Below are 20,888 nucleotides of genomic sequence, written 5' to 3' on the forward strand. Positions count from 1 at the left end.
TTTACATCCTGACAACCTGACAACCTGCCCGGCAACAGACGACGCGATGCAGAAAACATGTTTCCAAAGGACGAAATAACATAATACAGATAGCGGATCGCTATCTGTATTATGATAGATAGCGATAACACTTGTTTTTACTTTATATTTTTATTGTATTTAATTGTTTAATCGAAACAATAAAAAAACTTGCCCACGAAACGGGCGATCGCGTCAAATGACGCGTCAAATCACGTAGGAAGGTTCTTGAACATTCTAGACTATGAAACCTGCTTAAAACACTCAGTTTACTAGATAAATTTGATTAAACAATTCAATACAATACAAATATAAAGTAAAAACAAGTGTTATCTAGCGATCCGTTATCGGTATTATGTTTCAAGAACCCTCCTACGTCATTTGACGCGATCGCCCGTTTCGCGGGCAAAACATTTGTCATTTGACGCGATCGCCCGTTTCGCGGGCAGATTTTTTTATTGTTTCGATTAAACAATTAAATACAATACAAATATAAAGTAAAAACAAGTGTTATCGCTATCTATCATAATACAGATAGCGATCCACTATCTGTATTATGTTATTTCGTCGTTTGGAAACATGTTTTCTGCATCGCGTCGTCTGTTGCCGGGCAGGTTGTCAGGATGTAAACAAACGATGACGTAGGCCGGTACAATTTTCGCCCCCGGTACAATTTTAACGTGACACATCCAATCCTGGCAATTTGGAGTTGCGCACATCCAGATCTTTCATATCTATATCTTTTTTTTGCATCACTTTTTGGCTTGATGAATATTGCTGCTTAAAGCTTGGTTTTCAATAATTAATATGTTAGACGAGACACTCTCATGAAAGACAGCCTTAGAATATATGTGTGAGCACGTATGATCAGAAATTATGGGAAGTAAAATGATTGGTCAAACAGATTTCCCAGCAGGCCATGTTCTTTGGTAAATGTTGAGAATTAAACAAAATATTGTGATTCCTATTTTTATTTACGGTCAAATTATCATTACTGAAATCCCTAATACATGGATTAAAGAAAAGGAGGAGAAAACATATGAGGTCGGGGGGGGGGGGGTGGTTGGAAACCACCATGACTGTTGTATGAGATAGTGGAGCAATATTAATATTAGTCAGCGCTCATGCAAATTCATGACTTGACTTAGCACATGTGAATTCCGACCGTTCTCTTGTGGTGGAGGTTAATGATCATGCTCTGTGAGTTTACGAAAGGCAGGCCCCCATTGCGCTTCGCCGGAGGCACTGCCCCAGCTACACCCCTGGCGGCGTGGCTAGGGCAGTCGACCGGATACCTGGGCTGTCATCCGACTCTCCAAAATAACAGTCCCACACTGAGCCAAGACACTGAGGACCCAGTTAAGTACAACACAAGTATAAAAAAAAAACAGCTTTTCATTCCAATTAAAACCTGGGATTATAACAATGAAATCCTAATTATTTATCTGTTTTTATTTTGTTCATGCACATTTTTATAAATATTAGATTAATTGAGGGTGTGAAGCACTTTGATTTTGTAGCTTTGAGATTGTATAATGTATTCCATTGTAAGTGGTTGGAGTAAACTATGGCAACAGGTAATTGTGGAGTGTTTGTGGATTATGGCCGGTTTAAGCAGCCTCACTTGGCCCAAGTCAGATGGACTAGACTCTGAACTTAAGTGAGGCTGCACACCTGTTGTGCATTGAGCAATCTACATTCACAGGTTAAACCAGCCATCCCCAGACAAACTCGGGATCGCTTCAACTTGGTGGCATGCTCATTTACAGTTGTCGTTCAACTCTGCTATAAACTGGTTTCAACACCACCACATTGACCTGGTTTCGGTGGAGCTCAGTAAAAGCCACTTTGCTTAAGAAATTAATTTAAAATGTTTGAGTTGGTTTCATGATTAGCCAGAATAAATATTACAATTTTCAGAACCAAAATGTATCACATAACAAAAGTGTACATGTACTTTGTCATTTTTTCGAAAGGAATAAAAAAACATTTCAAATGGGTTTTTATTTTATTATTTAGATTTTGAAAGATGGTTCATCTCTGTAAACAGTTTGAGAAAGATTACAATTTACTGTTTTCTCAGTTCACTTTCTTCATCTTTTACATACATGTATACAAATGAAGAACAGAAGTAGAAGACGAAGAAGCAGAAAGACACACCAGACATTCAAGCTTTTTCACACATCAGGCAATATTTGGTAAAGCACTACTGAGGTTACAAACATTAGCCCTTGGATGGTAAAACCGGATTTCTCCTAAATATGCGTAAGACAGTGCCTCTGATCTCTTTGTTCTGCAGACAGTAGACGGTGGGGTTAATGAGAGGTGGCACTAGCGTAGAGATGATCAGCAAAGCGTTTCTCTCTGTTAAGTTCAGCGTAACTCCCACTCTGGTTAACAGTATTGACACCGTCTTCGGAGCATAGAAAGAAACAACAGGGATGAAATGGCTGATGACAGTGCGGAACGTTCGCCCTCCCTTTTCCGTGCTTGGGAGCCTCAGCACAGTAAAGACAAGTTTCCCATAGGAAAGTACGATTAATGGCAACTGCCCAGCGAATAGCCACATACCAATTAAACTGGACACAAACCAATACGGTTCTGGATCCACACAGGCTGCCCTGATGATCGCTGCATAGTCACAGAAAACGTATTTGATCACAGGCTGACAGTACGGCAGCTGATCTGCAATGTAAGCCAACTTGCCAATGCAGCCAATACCCAAAAGCCAGGACACCACAATCAATAGGCACGCTCGCTGGTTGGTCAGGATGGTGGCATAGCGTAAGGGCTCGCTGATGGCCACAGTGCGGTCCAGTGCCATCAGAGAGAGGGCCAGACACTGTGTGACGTCTCCTAGGTGGTAGATGAAGACGCGGGACAGGCAGGAGTGGTAGGAGACGGTTTTGTCCCCGGCCAGCAGAATAGAGATCATGGTGGTACTGGCACCGGTGGTGAACATGATGTCCACCAGAGCCAGGTTACAGATAAGCAGGTACATGGGGCGGTGCAGACGCCTGTCTGTGGAGATGACGCAGATGTTGCTGGTGGAGCCGAGGAGGGCCAGGCAGTAGGCCAGTAGAATCCCAGCACCCATCAGCTTGTGGTAGGGTAGGTGGTCGAAGCCCGTGATGGTGAACTCCACCACGTTCTGCCCTGTGAAGTTCACTAACGACATCCTCACGCAAGACAACTTTGCTTGACAGGGTAAGTGTCATAATAAAGGTTGTTCGGTAGTCGCACCCTATAATTTTGGAAGCCGCACCCTATGGGATTCATGGCTGGGTGAGTCACGTGACCAATGATGATGGACACGGAGGAAAACAACAAAGAAAATATGTCAACATGTTTGTGTTTCGCAATGTGGTTGTTGTTGCAAAGTTATACTAACCTCTGTGAAGACGCCCTATAGAGCCCTATAGTCTGTTTACCAAACCTCTTGCTGTTTCCATTGCCAATTCGGATGTTTAATAGATTTTCATTGCCAAATCCAAACAGGTTTGAAGATAGACAGCAGATAGCTGTACAAAAATACATTTGTGGTTGTTCATTCCTTTAACACTATTTCCTGTCAATATTGCATCACAGTTGTCAAAATTGTTTTGCAACATCAGTGAAGGCAGTTCAGCAGGTCCCTGCAGACCTAATTAAATGGTACACTGTTGTGTCTCGGGACGTCACCCACACACAAAAACACATGTTATGTTGTGTTCATTTGGCGACGCTGGGTCAGGAGCCAGGTTGGGGTTCATTTGGCCTGGACACAAGGGTTAGCACCTCTACTCTTGGGATGAGTGCCCTGGGATCTGTAGTTACCACAGTGAGACAGGACCTCTGTTCAACATCTCATCGAGAAGACAGGAATAAAGCCCAAAGGGAACTAGGATATACCTTAAAGATTTAAGATCACATTGTCCTATTTGCTGCTTGTTTCCTTCAGCCCTTTTCCGTGCCATTTCCTGTATGAGGTCAAGCCTTCATTTGAAAAGGGATCGATATTCCTGGTGATCTGCATCAGTAATGTTCCTGCTGAAGGCCTAGTAACACTTCCGGGTCACTGTCTGTATGGCAGTGCTGTGAATGAAAGCAGCAACATTGCTGTTAGAGGCACGGAAAGGGTCACGTCCTCTGATGTAAGACGCTTTCAAGTAGAGCGAGCAAACCAATCACAAAACTCAGTTGAGGATGTATATGAAATCTGCAACTGTTTACCTTAATGTGGCCCATACATTACCCCCATCTTTTGGCTTTGCTATTCCATGTGTGTACTGGCGCAAGACAAAAATGTGCCTGAAAGTAGCCGCATGTGTGAATAGTTTAAATCACTAGCGGTGCCGTCAATGTTGTCCCAGTAATTTACTGGGAACTATGCGCCAGAGGGGCTTAGAGACACATATTTGTCCCTGGAGGAGTCTGAACAACTGCAAAATGCCCAGTGAGCTAATGAGGCCTCTTATTAATTTACTGACAATAAGATGATAACGGAGGGACTCGAGGGGAAACAGTGGTTTGGATAAGCTATACAGTTACACAGCTGATGGTGAACTGACGTCTTGATGCTCTGTTGCTTCAATGGTCTCAGAGAAGGCCTCAGTCATGAAGGCAGAGTCAGGGTCGGACTGGGATTGAACATTGGTCTGAGGACTTTGAAACAGTCTCACCACCATGCGTACCATTCCTAAATACATATATTACATATTCATTAAAGCTTGGAGTCAGTGCTGATACCTGGCCATTGCAATGCTGCATCCCTACAGATTGTTTATAATAACTCTAAACTGTATCACTGGACTATAACGTAGTGGACTTCCCATCCCCCTCTCTATCTAAGGATTTTGGATTGCTATACAGATGGGCAAAAGGTTTTTTTTGGCAAAATTGTGACATCTGCCTAGCTCTACGCTCAACGCTGCTGATTCACTCTTCCTCATTGGTTATATCCTAAGCCAATAAGAGTGCTTTACACATTTCCTAATCACTATCTGACTATTTGATGTAGGCATTTGTGACGCTAAATAAAAGATTAACCTTAAAATATGACAGGCAATTATGCTATGAGGCTAACGATATAGGCAATCTAAGCCCAGGGGCTCCTTTGCATAAACGGGCCCTCTGGCGTTGCTAAAAACAAAGGAAAAAAGGAAACATATATGACACAAAACTTTACCCGTCACTTGATCTTGATAATCATCCAATCAGAATGAAATAAAAGTTAGGGATGCAAGAAATACCGCAAAATGATCGTGGAATACACTGCTCAAATCTCAGAATACTCGAGGACTCATTGCAGGCCTTTTAATTAAAAAAAAGATTAATGTCTGTGATAGTTTCCACTAATTTACAAACACCAAAATTCCCTTTTGAACTGTATTTATACAGTATCCACGTGCGTTTTACATACACCGGAGCTCGACTGGCCATGCAGTTTTGACCAGCTTCCTACTGTTGTGGAGATGTTGATAGACTTTTTCCCCTCCTGGCTAAGCAGCCAAGCATGTAACCAAGTAATATACTTTTGATATTTTCCTGACATGATATCCGGTGTATCGTGGAAACATCCCACTTTGATTTGTCATGTTACTTTAATGCATTTAGATCTGGTTTCCCATGTCTTTAAGTTTAATTTGTTGCATGGTGGTGTGACCAGGGCAGCCGACCGGACGTTTGGGGAGTCACCCCATTCTCCTCAAAACCAGTCCCACACTGCGCCCAGAATAAGGAGACAGTAAAGTACAAGGCAAGGACTTTTGTAAAAGGTCTTCATTCCAATTACAACCTGGAATTATAACTGTGAAATCTTAATTATTTATCTGTTTTGGGTGTATTCATGCACATTTTTATAAATATTTGATGAATTGAGGGTGTGAACTATTTTGATTTTGTAGCGTTGAGATTGTATACTGTATTCCATTGTTACTGGTTGTAGTCTACTATGGGCAACAGGTAATTGTGGAGTGTGTGTGGATGACGGCTGGTTTAAGCAGCCTCACCTGGCCCGAGTCAGACAGATTAGACTCTGACGCTGAGTGAGGCTGCACACCTGTTGTGCATTGAGCAATCGACATTCACAGGTTAAACCAGCCATCCCCAGAAACACTCAGGGTCACTCCAACTTGGTGGCATGGATCACCTGCTTCATTTAAAATTGTCATTCAAACTCTGCAATAAACAGTTTTACAACACCACCTCCCAGTATCCTGGTATCTGAGGAGCCCAGTAAAAGCTACCTCGGCGGTGTGTAGCACTGAACTTGCATCGGAAATAAATACATTTAAACGAAAAGGTGTGAGTTGGTTGCATGAATATCCAGAATAAATATTACAATTATCTCAACCAAAATGTATCCCATACTAGTGTACTCATACTCATTATTTGGAAAGGAATAAAAAACATTTCAAATGTGTTTTGTTTTTATTATTTGGATGGTGAAAGATGATGAATCTTTCTAGTTTTTTACAGAGGTTTATCATTCATTGTTTTCACTGTACACTTTTTTCCTCTTTTACCCATATTTACAAATGAACAGTAGTTGAGGAAGAGGAAAGAATGATACACCTGAGATCCAAGCTTTTTCAATCTATGACTTCAGGTAATATTGGGTAAAGCAATACTGATGTTACAAACATTAGTCCTTCGATTATAAAAGATTTCTCCTAAGTACACGTAAGACAGTGCCTCTGATCTCTTTGCTCTGCAGACAGTAAACAGTGGGATTAATGAGAGGTGGCAATAGCGTAGAGATGATCAGCAAAGCGTTTCTCTCTGTTAAGTTCAGCGTAACTCCCACTCTGGTTAACAGTACTGACACCAGCTTCGGAGCATAGTAACAAACAACAGGGATGAAATGGCTGATGACAGTGCGGAACGTGCGCCCTCCTTTCTCCGTGCTTGGGAGCCTCAGCACAGTAAAGACAAGTTTCCCATAGGAAAGTAAGATCAATGGAAATTGCCCACCGAGTAGCCACAGAGCACCGGTACTGGACAACAGCCAATACGGTTCTGGATCTACACAGGCTGCCCTGATGATTGCTGCATAGTCACAGAATATGTATTTGATCACAGGCTGGCAGTACGGCAGCTGATCTGCAATAGACACCAACATGCCCATTAAGCAAATCCCCAAAAGCCAGGACAACACAATCAATAAGAACACTCGCTGGTTGGTCAGGATGGTGGCATAGCGTAAGGGCTCGCTGATGGCCACAGTGCGGTCCAGTGCCATCAGAGAGAGGGCCAGACACTCTGTGATGTCTCCTAGGTGGTAGATGTAAACGCGGGACAGGCAGGAGTGGTAGGAGATGGTTTTGTCCCCGGCCAGCAGAACAGAGATCATGGTGGTACTGGCGCCGGTGGAGAACATGATGTCCACCAGAGCCAGGTTACAGATCAGCAGGTACATGGGGCGGTGCAGACGCCTGTCTGTGGAGATGACGCAGATGTTGGTGGTGGAGCCGAGGAGGGCCAGGCAGTAGGCCAGCAGGATCACAGTGCCCATCAGCTTGTGGTAGGGTAGGTGGTCGAAGCCCGTGAAGGTGAACTCCGCCACGTTCTGCCCTGAGAAGTTCACTAACGACATCCTCACGCAAGGGAACCTCCCATGACCCGTTAAAGCCGGAGCACAGTCATTATATGTGGATGCTATACCACAAGCTTTGCTCTAAGAAGTGTGCATAATTAAGGTGAAGTTCGGAAGCCGCACCCTATGGGATGCATGGCAGGGTGAGCCACGTGACAAATGATGATGGGCACGGAGAAAAAAAACAAAGAAAGTACATCAACATGTTGGTGTTTTCCAAAGTAGTTCTGTTGCAAAGTTATTCTTTCCTCTGTTTAGAAGAGAGCCATTTAGGCTGTTTACCAAACCTCTGGGGGTCTCGTATGCTAATTTGGATGTTTAATCTAGTAGATTTTCATTGCCGAATCCAAACACGAGTAAAGATTACAATTTTTTTTTTTTACACAACTAAAAAAACATTTTTGGTTGTTCATTCCTTTAAAACTATTTCCTGTCAATATTACATCACAGTTGTCAAAATTGTTTTGCAACATCAGTGATGGTTGAGTTCAGCAGGTCCCACCAGACCTAATTAAATGGTACACTTGTGTCTCGGGACGTCACCCACACACAAAAACACATTAAGTTATGTTCATGTGGAGATGCTGGCTCAGGGGCTAGGTTGGGGTTCATCTGGCCTGGACACAAGGGTCAGCACCACGACTCTTGGGATGAGTGCCATGGGATATGTAGTGACCACAGGGAGTCAGGATCTCTGTTGATCATCTCATCGAGAAGACAGGAATAAAGCCTAAAGTGAACTAGTGCCTGCAATGTTGTCCCAGTAATTTACTGGGAACCATGCGTCAGAGGGGCTTAGAGACACATACGTGTCCGTAGAGGAGTCTTATTACCTCCAAAATGCCCAGGGAGCTAATGAGGCCTCTTATTAATTCACTGACAATAAGCTCATAACAGAGGGACTCAAGGGGAAACAGTGGTTTTGAAAAGATTTAGTTACACAGCTGGGGCCGTATTCACAAAGCATTTTATCTTACCGCTAGGAGTGCTCCTAACTCGCGCTAAAACATTTTACGTAGGAGTTTTTTCTTAAAAGTTATTCACAAAGCCACTGAGACCTACTCTTACTAAGGATACATCACAAAGAGTGAACTAAGAGTGACGCGCCATTGCTATGGATTACGTAAATTCTCGTGCACGAGTTTAGAAGCGGTCAGTTCGGTGATTGGTTGTTCAGACGAGCCCACTGAATCACCGAAAAACAAGGAAATAAGAAATGAATTCCTATTAAGTAGTTATAGTGCAGTTAGCAGAATACACGCATGATGACAATTCTGTGCAGACCATGATAATGACGTTGTAGCCTGCACGTTCAAGAGAGAGAGAAAGCAAACAATAAAAATACGTAAAATTTAAAAGAAAATAAATGTTATGAACTACCCAAGTGTTGACTGATTTGTGCCAAGGTGTTTACCTAAAATGTGTTTGCAAAGTGATCCCTAAATGCCTGTTCACTCATCATCATCATCATCATCGTCTGGCTGTGGAATGTTCCTCCGCTTGCAGAGGTTGTGTAGAATGGCACATACAGTGATTACTGTGCTTGCCCTCTCTGGGGTGAGGCGTATTTCGCCGTGGAGGACATGAAACCGACGTTTCATCTGCCCAATTCCTCTCTCCACAACATTTCGTGTATGTTTGTGTGCTCTAGCATATATGGAAGAAATCAGTAAACAATAATAAATATGGATTCAACAAATAAAATGCGTCAAAGAGCCAATGCGATGTATTTTACGCATAGGACTAAGCGTAATCTGCGTAATCACTTACATGTTATACTTTAACTGTGCTCCCGGTTGTGGATTGAGGTAGGGTGTCTAGAGCCACGTCTTGCATGGATAGTCACTGTCACCCAGCAAGTTACACCCAACTGGTACATCTCAAAAAGCTGCCTCAGACCGCTCACCATTAAAATGCGTGAATCATGGGTAGCTGAAGATCCAGGCCACTTTGCAACAACATCCAGTAGGCTTTGTTAAAATTTGCATCAAAAACAACCTGCGTGTTGATGGAATGCACTTTCTTCCTATTGACGAACACGTCCTCGTCTTTTGATGGCGCAATTATTTTTATGTGCATCCCGTCAATAGCACCGACCACACCGGGCATACCTGCAATTGCCATGAAGTTGGCTATGATCCTGTGTAATTGTTGAATGTCCAAAGGAAAGTTTATGGCACGGCTGACTGATGGTTGCGATCATTTTAAATCGTCGGCATTGCAAAGTTGCATTTCCCCTGTTGCTAAACAGTTGTGTGGCCAAACATTTTATTTCGGGACTAATCGGATTATTCCTGTTAGTCGGGGATGTTATTGCATCGCGCATTAACTCCACAACAAGTTGAATAATCTAACATTTCGTCTCGCAGGCATTTTACGATTCTTTGTGAATAGGTCTTACTGAGTTAGGAGTCCTCTTGAGGACTTTTAAGCTCTCCTAGACTTAGGTGCTACTTTTAGGCCTAAGATACTTTGTGAATTGCTCTTAGTGAAAAAAGTTAGGAGTCCTAAATGTAAGAGTGACACGCCCATTATTTTTAGGAGTTACTCCTAAATTCGCCAGTTAGGACCTACTTTTAGCCCTAAGATCCTTTGTGAATACGGCCCCTGATGTTTAACTGAGGACTTGATGCTCTGTGGCTTCAATTGTCTCAGAGTAGGCCTTAGCTTGAAGGCAAGGTCAGGGTCAGACTGGGACTGAACATCTGCCCGGGACTTTGAAACAGCCTTCATCACCACGCATACCATTCCTAAATACATAGATACTTTCTTCAATTAAACAGCTCTAAAACAGAAGCCATCCTCATCGGCACACCACATCAGCTCCGCTCCTCCCACATCACCAATATCACTTTCTCTGGCCAAAACATCCCCCCTTCCACATCTGTCACCAACCTGGGTGTTAAAATGGACCAGCAACTGAACTATGACACCCAGATCAATCACCTCCATAAGACCGCATTCTACCACCTCAAAAACATTGCCAAACTCCGGCCTACACTCACCCTGGCAGATGCAGAGAGGCTTGCCCACGCCTTTGTCTCCTCAAATCCCTTCACTTGCTCCCTGCCACCTTCAGAATTGAATACACGGTCTCCCTCCTCACCCACCAGTGCATCCACGGACATGCCCCCCCCTACCTCCAGGAGCTCCTCGGCCCCCGGACCACCTCACGCACCCTTCGCTGTGCATCGGCACACACCCTCAGACCACCTAAGACCAAGCTCAACACCATGGGCGATCGGCTTTTCTCCGCTGCTGCCCCAAGACTATGGAACGCCCTCCCTGACCACCTGAAGGCCCCACAGACTACAGCTGTTGTTAAACGAAACCTTAAGACTTATCTTTTTAATAAAGCCTTTTGCTCATTTCTCTTTTACTGTATGTGTATTATATGTTGTAATAACCCTTTTTCTTTCTTTTAAGCTCTGTAGCACTTTGAGTGCTACAAAGTTTAAAACAACAGAGTTGAGCTATAAATAAAATGTATAATTATTATTATTATTATCATATATTTACATATAAATTAAAGCGTAGGGTCACTGCTTCTACCTGGCCATTGTAATGCTGCATCCCTACAGATTGCTTACATAACTCTATACTGTATTACTGGACTGTAATGTTGTGGATTCCCTATCCCCCGTCTGTAAGGATTTTGGATCGCCATTCCATTGTTAGTAGTCTACAATGGGAAAGGTAATTATTAATTAAATGTGTAAGTTGATTGGATGATTTGCCAGAACATATATCGAATTTAAAACACGTCCTTTCTAGAGCCGTTTGTCCGTTCTGCTCTACTGAAGAAACATGGCAGGCTCTGTTGAAATGGATCTGCATGCGAACATTATCTTGCATTTCTGGCAAGTACTACATACTGCACCTATAACTCTATTTCTCTTCAACAATAAACTTACTAAAGTGAGTTGAAAATGTTGCGAAACATCAGTCAAGTGGAGGTCTCCTAAGACCTAATTAGAGCAGTGTAATCTCCTGGCGCACTGTTGTCTCCGGTGACGCCTGGCACGACTCAAAAACAAAAACATGTGTTGATGGTAATGACGGATCAATTAAATGTTTCATTTTATCACACTCATGTGTTGTATCATTCCTTCACGTGGACAATGATAAGGAAGTTAACTTTCTTCCATTTTCTATCTTGTTCTAAATTAATATATGCAAAGTTTGTATCATTTAACTTTCCTCTCCTCAAAGTGACACGCGTTCGACTCATAAATGTTTACATGCGTGTGGTGTAACTGTAGAATTACATAACTACAAAACAATTAAGATGACAAAAATAGACATTTCGACCGCTTTAGTTTATATGAAGGGTAAATTAAATCCCTAAAAAACAACAAAGCCATTGCACCCCATTAAAATGATAATTTTGCTCAATTGACTCAAGTATAAAACATTAATTTCACATTTGCTTACCATTAATATCTTCATTTTCATTCTGCATGGTTCGGTGCCACATCATCAACTTGTGGCTGATTGAAAGAATGTTAAAGAAAATATTTGTGATACTGATACTTCTCCTCTTTAGTACAGGAATTGGAGAGGTGTTTTGATGCTGTTATTACAAACTATCAGGCTTATCATTACTGCAAACCCAGTTTGGCCTTCTGACCCCTTATACCTCGCAGGTTCAGGATCACATCCTACCTGCTGTTCCTTTCCTCAGAGACACCTGTCTGTCTCTAGAGGAGTCTGAACACCTGTCATAGGCCCTGGGACCTATTACTAATGAAATGACGATTAATTTACAGACAATAAGCTGATAATAGAGGGTCCCAATGGAAAACAATGGTTTGGAGAAGAGATCCAGTTCCACAGCTGAAGATGACATTCAGACGATACTCATACTCCTCTGGAATGCTCAGACTCGCCAATCAATTAAGTGGTCAACAGCAACAAGAAATTGTATTGATGAAAGACTCATCCATGAGTCACACAATGTTGACAGACAAGGGAAAGGAAAGAGAGATATGAAGAAAAAGGAAGAGATACATGTTGGTTTCTTTTAAGGGTTATTATTGTTGCATGAATTTATTGTTTCTACTGATAAGACAGTGTGGAAATCCTTTACTCTTATGTCATTTTACCCTGAGGTAAATGCAGTTGTTCATTGTAATAAATGTTAAAATAGTGATCTGTTTTGTTGGTATTACATCAGACGATACAAAATGTTATCCATTCAAATATGCATTTCTAGTTGATGATGATAAAAAGTAGAGAGAAAAGTTATCTTCAACTCTTTCTTGTCAACATCACATCACTATACCGTATTGAATTTTTTTGCAACAACAGTGGAGTTAAGTGAGCCGGTCTCGCCAGACCTAATTACCTACATTGTTGTCCCTGGGGTTGATGTCCAAAAACAAAAACACATGTTGCGTGATGAATGAAACGTCTTACTTTTTATTTGTGGATTATAAATTCCCTTAATGTTGGTCCCTTGATTATCATAAAGACAATTAAAAGTAAATTGTATTGCATCATCTTCGTTACATTTTTCAGGGTTTGATTTAATTTAAATTGCATCTACCGGTAATTGAGTTACAAAAGTTAAGAACACAACCATTGATACATTTGTAAAGCCTATGAAACTTATTGAGTTTTCTATCTGTTAATATTGTTACATGCTTATGGTGAAACTCTACCCAATTCAATGGTAGGATAAATGGTAAATAGAGTTGGGTCACGATTCGGGGTTGGTTCTCATGACCTCATTACCCCAAATGTTTGGTAACGAAAAAACAAACAAACGTGTTGCACTTGCAATACAGCGTTACCTACAGAGAAGATATCTTTTTTGAAAATGAAAAGATAATGTATGAAAACCCCTTTGTGATTATTAGAGCATTCCAAGGGGTGAACCATTGTCACTGTAAAATAATAAGGCAATTCAGATTATTATTATTTTTTTCCCAGGCTACAAAAAACGACTCTAAAGGCTAATTTATTTTTTGTGATACCATGGTTAGGGTAAACTACATTTTAAGTTTCAAGATCTCTATTCCATCGGTCTAATTAAAATGTTGCTTTTGGAATTTGCTGGTCATGTAAAAGTTAAAAAGTTAGTTGAAGTCAGGTATTTTACCACCAGGGGTCAGTGTGATGAGCCCTTTCAAAATTCGCCATGTCCTGTGACTTTGCGACATCATTCTATTGAGTGTCCACACAGTTGATTGATGGATAGATAAGTCTACCAGTTGTTACAGGTATTCTCGTAGACTTTTCTGTCCATCATTCATCCATCACACTTATGATGTCACTTGATTATATTTTGAAATGGCTTTCAAGGGTCATAAAAAGCCCATTTTACAAGGAGATTCCTTATGCTAGCGAGCGTTGAATGCTCTCGGTATGTTGATATAATTTCGACAGCAACAAATGCCTCTTAAATAAATTGTGTACCCTAGCTTCAAATCTTTTAAAAAAAATCTTTAAAAATTGTCAGAAATATACTTTTTATCATTATGAAAACTACGATACTGTATTCTCATTTATTTGAGCTCTTTTTAGATATTGATTTCATTAAATGCAACAGTAACAACCATTGTTTTAATAGAAGGCTAACATGATGTCCCAGAACGATTATTTATATACGACCTATTTCAATGTAACACCGTCAGTCCTTCATTCTCATATGTCCCCCTGTAACTTCAAGTTTACCGGCGTTGTTATGATATCGAGGCGTATCTGAAAGGCTTTTGAGGAATCTACGATCAATAGATTCCTTGAGTTGACGATAGCAGAAGGTATGGTTCAGCGTCGGCAGCGAAATATTCTTACGTTTCAGACATTTCACTTGCATGCCGCTGTTGTGCATGTGTTAGTGATCTAATTGGACTGCTTTTATTCATCTATTTGGGTTACCACAATCTGTCAGTTCAATGATTAGAACGATAATAATAACAATGCAAATAGGGACGGTTGATGTCGACATTTATATTTTAAAAAAAGAGCAACTGTTTTTTACGTCCAATATGGTTAACTTGGATGAGATCCGACTGTAAGAGTGCATTACAGACTTTCATAATAATTATTCTGAAAAGGGGATTGACTTTTTGATCCTTACTTCTCAAATGCATGTTATTTATTGAATATTTTGACATTAAATTATTTGATCTTATCTTATTTGAGCTTTTTATTTTATTTATTCCGTCCAGTATGTCCACCACATCACCACCGCACAACCGCAGCCGAAGTGAAGATGAGGACGACCCAATCGACCTCATGATCTCACGCACTGGTTGTGGCGAGCTTCACTATGCTGTCCAGGAATGCATGGCGGAGCACCAGGACTGGCGCAAGTGCCAAAGTCAAGTCCAGACGTTCAAAGACTGCATGACAAGCTTTCAAAACTCAAGGAAAGAACTGCTCAATAAGCAACAGCACGACTCCGCCAAGTCGGAACATAACTGAACATTAACCATGTGGCTAATTAATGCAAATTATGTAAATTCATCTAGTGTATCTTGTAAATTCATAAATATATTGTTTTCCCGAGGATCTGTTCTCCATTTTATTTTGAGTGATACTGGTTGAAGCACAATTCAGTTATTTAAAGCTATTCTATCTATCTACCTAGTGTGTGTGTGTGTGTGTGTGTGTGTGTGTGTGTGTGTGTGTATGTATATATATATATATATATATATATATATATATATATATATATATATATATATACATACACACACACACACACACACGTGTCTGTATATATATATATATATATATATATATATATATATATATATATATATATATATATATATATCAGTACATTGTCATCAGCAGATACAGCCTCAGGAGCAGATGGGAGGGGGGCCTCAGGGGCCCGGGCTCCGGCCCCTGTACCCTCATTGGCTAAGGTTCTCCTCTGGCCTCAGCACACTTTATCAGTAATCATTATGACAGGGGGGTCGTTGACCTCGCACTACCCCCCCCACGGTGTCCCTGCTCGGCCCTGCTCAGGAGGGCTTCTGATGGGCATCCCGCTCTAAAGAGTTCTGATGTCTGAGCCAATGCCCTGTTCCACCCATGCATTGGCTGGTTGGAAAAACCCTTTCATCCAGGAGACGGGAGTTCATTTAGATATTATTTAGAACTTGGTTAGGTTAAAGCAACGACTTGGTGAGGTTAAGGTCGGGGTGGATGAATGGCATCACAACTATTTGGTTAGGTTCAGCAACAAATACTTTTTCAAAACTACATTTTCTCACAACCTTCATAACTACTGCAAATGGAAGACATTGTAGTTAATTGGTTGAAGACTGCAGAACACGAAAACCCAAGACAATCAGAGGCAGAGTAGGACGGGTCTTGCCTAAATTGATTTTGTTAAGAAAGACTCGTGCCTAAGATAAGGATATTGTGTTCACCAACTTTTGATACACAAATAAACATCAACACGTTACAAGTATTTCATTCATTTATTTGGTTTAGTTGTATTTTTGCACAATATTACTTTCACAGAAAATGTACCATAAATGTAACCAAAACACATTGAATATGCAAAATCGTATCAACCCAGAACCAAGTAAAGAACCCTATTCATGAACACCTCCGCCAATGATATATCTATGCCTGCATATGCAAAATGGATGACTATTAAAGCTGGCACATGGATAGAGTTCATAAAGTGACATGAAGCTAAAACATGAAGGTACGGTTAGAAAATATGACAATTAAACAATATCCTTTTGGATCATCAACCTGTTCATTTGCAGGGTCCATATATTTGTATTCATAAAGTATGCTGATGTTGATTCATGGAAAGATTACAGATGTAATGGAGGTATCTTGATATTCATCTCTGCAACGCATAGAACAGTGAGCATGGTATTGCTGTCAAAATGTGAATGACTCACACCATGTTTAGCATAAGAATAGACTGCATCATTTTAAATCATATTTAAACTTTTGGTCATATCGTACAACAATACAATGGATTTAATTCTCAAAATGAAATGGGTTGAGGAAGTGTCTTCAGTTAAAAAATAAAAAATCACTGAGAACACAATTCTTAGTGTTTGTTGCCAAAATCAAAAACCTGATTATTGTTCTGATTACGGTGAAAAATGCTTTGCCAAACAAAACAATTCCCTCAGATGGTAGTGATATATATAACCTGGAACAATTAATATTGTCTAAGTCGATAACATAACCCAAACATTTAACAATGAACCAATCTAAGATTTGACACCACAACACAATATCTTATATTTAACATCACATATGGATAATCAATTTGACAGAAATTTTTGAATGCTTCAATTTTGCGAGCACCATTTTCAGAGATTGTTTGATTTCCTGAGTCTGCAGAACATAAATGAGTGGGTTCAACGCTGGAGGTAGGACAGCTGCAAGAGAAAGACTAATGATCCTTGCATTGCGAGGCATTTGAGTGTCAAATGTGAAAGTGAATAGAATAGGTAAGTAATAAATTGCAACCAAAATTATGTGAGCACTACATGTTTTGAAAGCCTTCATTCTATCCTGGGCTCCAGCTATTTTGGCCAAAGTGGTGCCAATGCACGTGTAACTGATCAAGACAAACATCAATGGAACCCAAAGAATGAAAGCTGGTAACACTTTGGCAATAATGAAATTAGGCAGATTGTCATTGCAGGCGAGTCGATAGAGCGGCCCATGGTCACAGAAATAGCTGTTGATAACAACAGACCTGCAGTAGGATAGCCGTGTTAGAAACCCTACAAGTACGAAGGTGAAAAGGATGGCGATAATCCAGCAAGTTGCCACCAGTGAGAACATGGTCTTCAGACTCACAATGATATGATAACGGAATGGAAAGGCGATCGCTATTAGCCTGTCAAAGGAGAGTAAAGCCAGATTGAGAGACTGCATGAGGAGGTTCAAGCAATAAAAAAACAAATAGGTTAAGCAGTGGCTGTACGAGATGTACTTGTTGTTGAACCAGAATGTGTCGATAACCTTGGGCACCAGGGCAGAGTTGCCAAGCACATCTACAAACGCCAAGTTAAACACAGCAATATACTTTGGAGTCTTGAGACTCTGGTCGAAGCATATCAAGGCCATCACTACGCTGTTTTCCACCACTGACATGATGTATAGTACCAGTAAAAATAAATAGTAGTAGTTAACATGAGGGATGCCTGAAAAGCCACTTATAATAAAGTAGGCTGGTGTCACAATAGTCCCGTTAGAGTCCATTGTTTGATGTCCAAATGATGTTAGAGAGCTTGACCAGCTCCTCTCTCTATGTATGTATGTATGTATGTATGTATGTATGTATTCAATCTCTGTCTCTTTCTCTCCCTCTGTTCAGGGTGATGTGTGGGGCAGCTTTATGCCTCACCCTGACAGTACATTGTCGTCATCCCTACATACAACCTCAGGAGCAGACAGGAGGGGGCTCTCAGGGGCCGAGGGTCCTGCTCCTAAGCTCTAATTGGCTAAAGCTCTCCTCTTTCCCAGGAAAACACCATTAAATTCGTTTTTACTTTTTCATAATAGCTTTTCAATTGTTAATACAGCCGATTATTTTGTACAGTACCATCGAAATATATCCAATTGAACTGAATCATCATATTACTTCATATAAGAGAGAGCACATCACACTAGTCCTGGCTCAGCTGCACTGGCTCCCTGTCAAATTTAGAATTGATTTTAAGATTTTACTCTTTGTTTTTAAATCTCTTAATGGCTCAGCCCCCCCTTATATTGCTGAAATGCTTTCTCCACACTCCACCTCAAGGTTGACCCAGTCATCCACAAAACAGCTCCTATCTGTCCCCCGTACACGTCTTAAAACGAAAGGTGACCGGGCATTCTCTGTTGCTGGCCCAAACCTATGGAATCCCCTTCCACCCCACATCAAGTCCTCTACCACCCTTGCCAGTTTTAAGTCTAATTTAAAGACATACCTTTTCACTCTTGCTTTTAACAACCCTTAACACCCTTAACCTTGTTCTTACTATTTTTATTGCTCTCGTTCTACTTATTTTATACTTATTTTATCCAATTATTTTTTAGTCAAGACCTGTGTATCCCTGGGCCCCTTTCAACAACTGTCCTGCCCAACCCTGACTTCTGCAAATGTAAAGCGCTTTGGGTCAACTCCTGTTGTTTTTAAATGTGCTATATAAATAAAAGTGACTTGACTTGACATCCATGCTTATAACTGGGTGGTTGTTGTCCTCGTATTTCCCCCATTATGTCTGTGCACAGCCCTGCTCAGGAGGGATTCCCATGGGCATCCCGCCCTAAAGAGATCTGATGTCTGAGCCAAGGCCCTGTTCCATCCATGCATCTGCTGGATGGATAAACCATTTCACCAAGGAGACCGAAGTTCATGTCACATATTCATTTGAGACTTATTGTACTAAATATTTGCATTTTTTTTTATTATTTACCAATGAGTTCAAGCAACACAACACTTCGGTAAGGTTCAGGTCGCTGTGGATGGATGGTTCAGGCAACACAAAGGTAGGTTTTAGGAAACAACCACTTTTTACCGCAACAACCTTTTTCCTCACCCTTGACAAAACCTAAGGCAATAAGACGCAGAGTAGGGCTTGCCTTCGCTAACCCAGGAGAAAATCTAAATTGATTGAGATTATTCCTGATGAGGGATACGCTGTGGCTAGTATTAGTTTCAATGCTTTGAATGTGTTTGTTTTTATTCAAATTGTCTTGGCATCCCTAAGCAGCAGGAATTCAAGGCAATTGTATTTTTAGAAGACTTTTTCCATATAAATCCATGTACCTTACTCTTGTATTTTAGTGTCAAATAACTTTGTCCCAGACATTTGAGCATTGCAGGTTTTAACAGTCTTAATTCTATCCTGGGCTTGGGCTATCTTAGCCAAAAATGCGCTAATGCACATGTAAGCGATCAAGATAAACAGCTATGGAACCCGAAGAATAACAGTTGTAAACAAGTTGGCAAGTGTATTATCAGCCTGAATGTTATTGCATGCAATTTGACAAAGCAGTCCATGGACACATAAATGGCTGATATCGACATCAATGATGAGCTCATTTAAGATCTGATTTTAACTTTTTGTCATATAGATCACACAAAAATACAATGCATTCATTTCTCAGAATTAAATTGTATAAGAGTTATTATTCTTCAGTTACAGAAGAAAAAGGTTTTATTACCAAAAATTCACTGATTACTATTACAAATGTTTTACCTAACAAAAACTGTACACTTCAACACAATGTCTGAAATGAAATATCACATTGATCTTCTACTTCAATGCAATTTTTGATTGCTTCATTTTGTTCAACATCTTTTTCAGAGACAGTTTGATTTCCTCAGTCTGTAGAACATAAATCAGTGGGTTAAACGCTGGAGGTATGACTGCTGCAAGAGAAAGACAAATTATCCCTGCATTGCGAGGCATTTTAGCGGCAACACTAAAAGTGACTAGAATAGGTAAGTAAAAAATAATTACCAACATTATATGGGCACTGCATGTTTTAAAAGCCTTCATCCTATCTTGTCCTCCAGCTATTTTAGCCAAAGCTGCACCAATGCACATGTAAGATATCAAAATAAAGAGCAATGGAGCCCAAAGAATAAAAACTGGTATCACTGTGGAAATTATATCATTGGGCCGATAGTCATTGCAGGCAAGTTCATAGAGCGGCCCATAGTCACAGAAATAGCTGTTGATAACAACAGACCTGCAGAAGGACAGCCGGATAAGAAACCCTACAGCTACTAACATGTCAAATATGGAGATAATCCAGCAAGCAGCTACCAGTGAGAACATGGTCTTCAGATTCACAATGATCTGATAACGTAATGGAAAGGTGATCGCTATTAGCCTGTCAAAGGAGAGTAAAGCCAGATTAAGAGACTGCATGGTGAGGAGCACATAATAAAAAAACGAATAGGTTAAGCAGTTGCTGTACGAGATGTACTTGTGGTCGAACCAGAAGGTGTCTATAACCTTGGGCACCAGTGCCGAGCTGCCGACCATGTCTACAAACACCAAGTTAAACACAGCAATATACTTTGGAGTCTTGAGACTCTGGTCGAAGCAGATCAAGGCCATCACTGTCCCGTTTTCCACCACTGACATGATGTACAGCACCAGTAAAAATAAATAGTAGTAGTTAACATGAGGGATGCCTGAAAAGCCCATGATAATGAAGTATGCTGGCCTCACAATAGTCATGTTAGAGTCCATTTTTTGATATCCAAGTGATGTTAGAGCTTGACAGTGTTTATGTCTCTGTGTCTCTCCCTTTCCCTCTGTTCAGGGTGCTGTGTGGGGCAGCTTTATGT

General features: G+C 40.8%; 5 protein-coding genes across 5 annotated transcripts; 1 reads left to right on the forward strand and 4 right to left on the reverse strand.

Annotated features, from left to right (window-relative positions):
- Nucleotides 1-2,100: 2,100 nt before the first annotated feature.
- On the reverse strand, nt 2,101-3,237 carry LOC115547630 (olfactory receptor 10G4-like). Its single transcript, XM_030362000.1, has one exon. It carries the CDS (start codon nt 3,194-3,196, stop codon nt 2,243-2,245), a length of 954 nt encoding a protein of 317 aa, XP_030217860.1. The 5' UTR covers nt 3,197-3,237; the 3' UTR covers nt 2,101-2,242.
- Nucleotides 3,238-6,528: 3,291 nt separating this feature from the next.
- Nucleotides 6,529-7,623, reverse strand: LOC115547802 (olfactory receptor 10G4-like). The gene has a single exon (XM_030362254.1). The coding sequence runs from the start codon at nt 7,592-7,594 to the stop codon at nt 6,656-6,658; it is 939 nt and encodes a 312-aa protein (XP_030218114.1). The 5' UTR covers nt 7,595-7,623; the 3' UTR covers nt 6,529-6,655.
- Nucleotides 7,624-14,769: 7,146 nt separating this feature from the next.
- Nucleotides 14,770-15,110, forward strand: coa4 (cytochrome c oxidase assembly factor 4 homolog). The gene has a single exon (XM_030362443.1). It carries the CDS (start codon nt 14,771-14,773, stop codon nt 15,023-15,025), a length of 255 nt encoding a protein of 84 aa, XP_030218303.1. The 5' UTR covers nt 14,770; the 3' UTR covers nt 15,026-15,110.
- Nucleotides 15,111-16,831: 1,721 nt separating this feature from the next.
- Nucleotides 16,832-17,797, reverse strand: LOC115547141 (olfactory receptor 2A12-like). The gene has a single exon (XM_030361110.1). The coding sequence runs from the start codon at nt 17,795-17,797 to the stop codon at nt 16,835-16,837; it is 963 nt and encodes a 320-aa protein (XP_030216970.1). The 3' UTR covers nt 16,832-16,834.
- A 1,981-nt stretch (nt 17,798-19,778) lies between these two features.
- Nucleotides 19,779-20,876, reverse strand: LOC115547732 (olfactory receptor 2A12-like). Its single transcript, XM_030362159.1, has one exon. It carries the CDS (start codon nt 20,788-20,790, stop codon nt 19,843-19,845), a length of 948 nt encoding a protein of 315 aa, XP_030218019.1. The 5' UTR covers nt 20,791-20,876; the 3' UTR covers nt 19,779-19,842.
- Between the last annotated feature and the right edge of the window lie 12 nt (nt 20,877-20,888).

The sequence above is a fragment of the Gadus morhua genome, chromosome 7 (assembly GCF_902167405.1).
Source record: "Gadus morhua chromosome 7, gadMor3.0, whole genome shotgun sequence".
NCBI classification, from domain to species: domain Eukaryota; kingdom Metazoa; phylum Chordata; class Actinopteri; order Gadiformes; family Gadidae; genus Gadus; species Gadus morhua.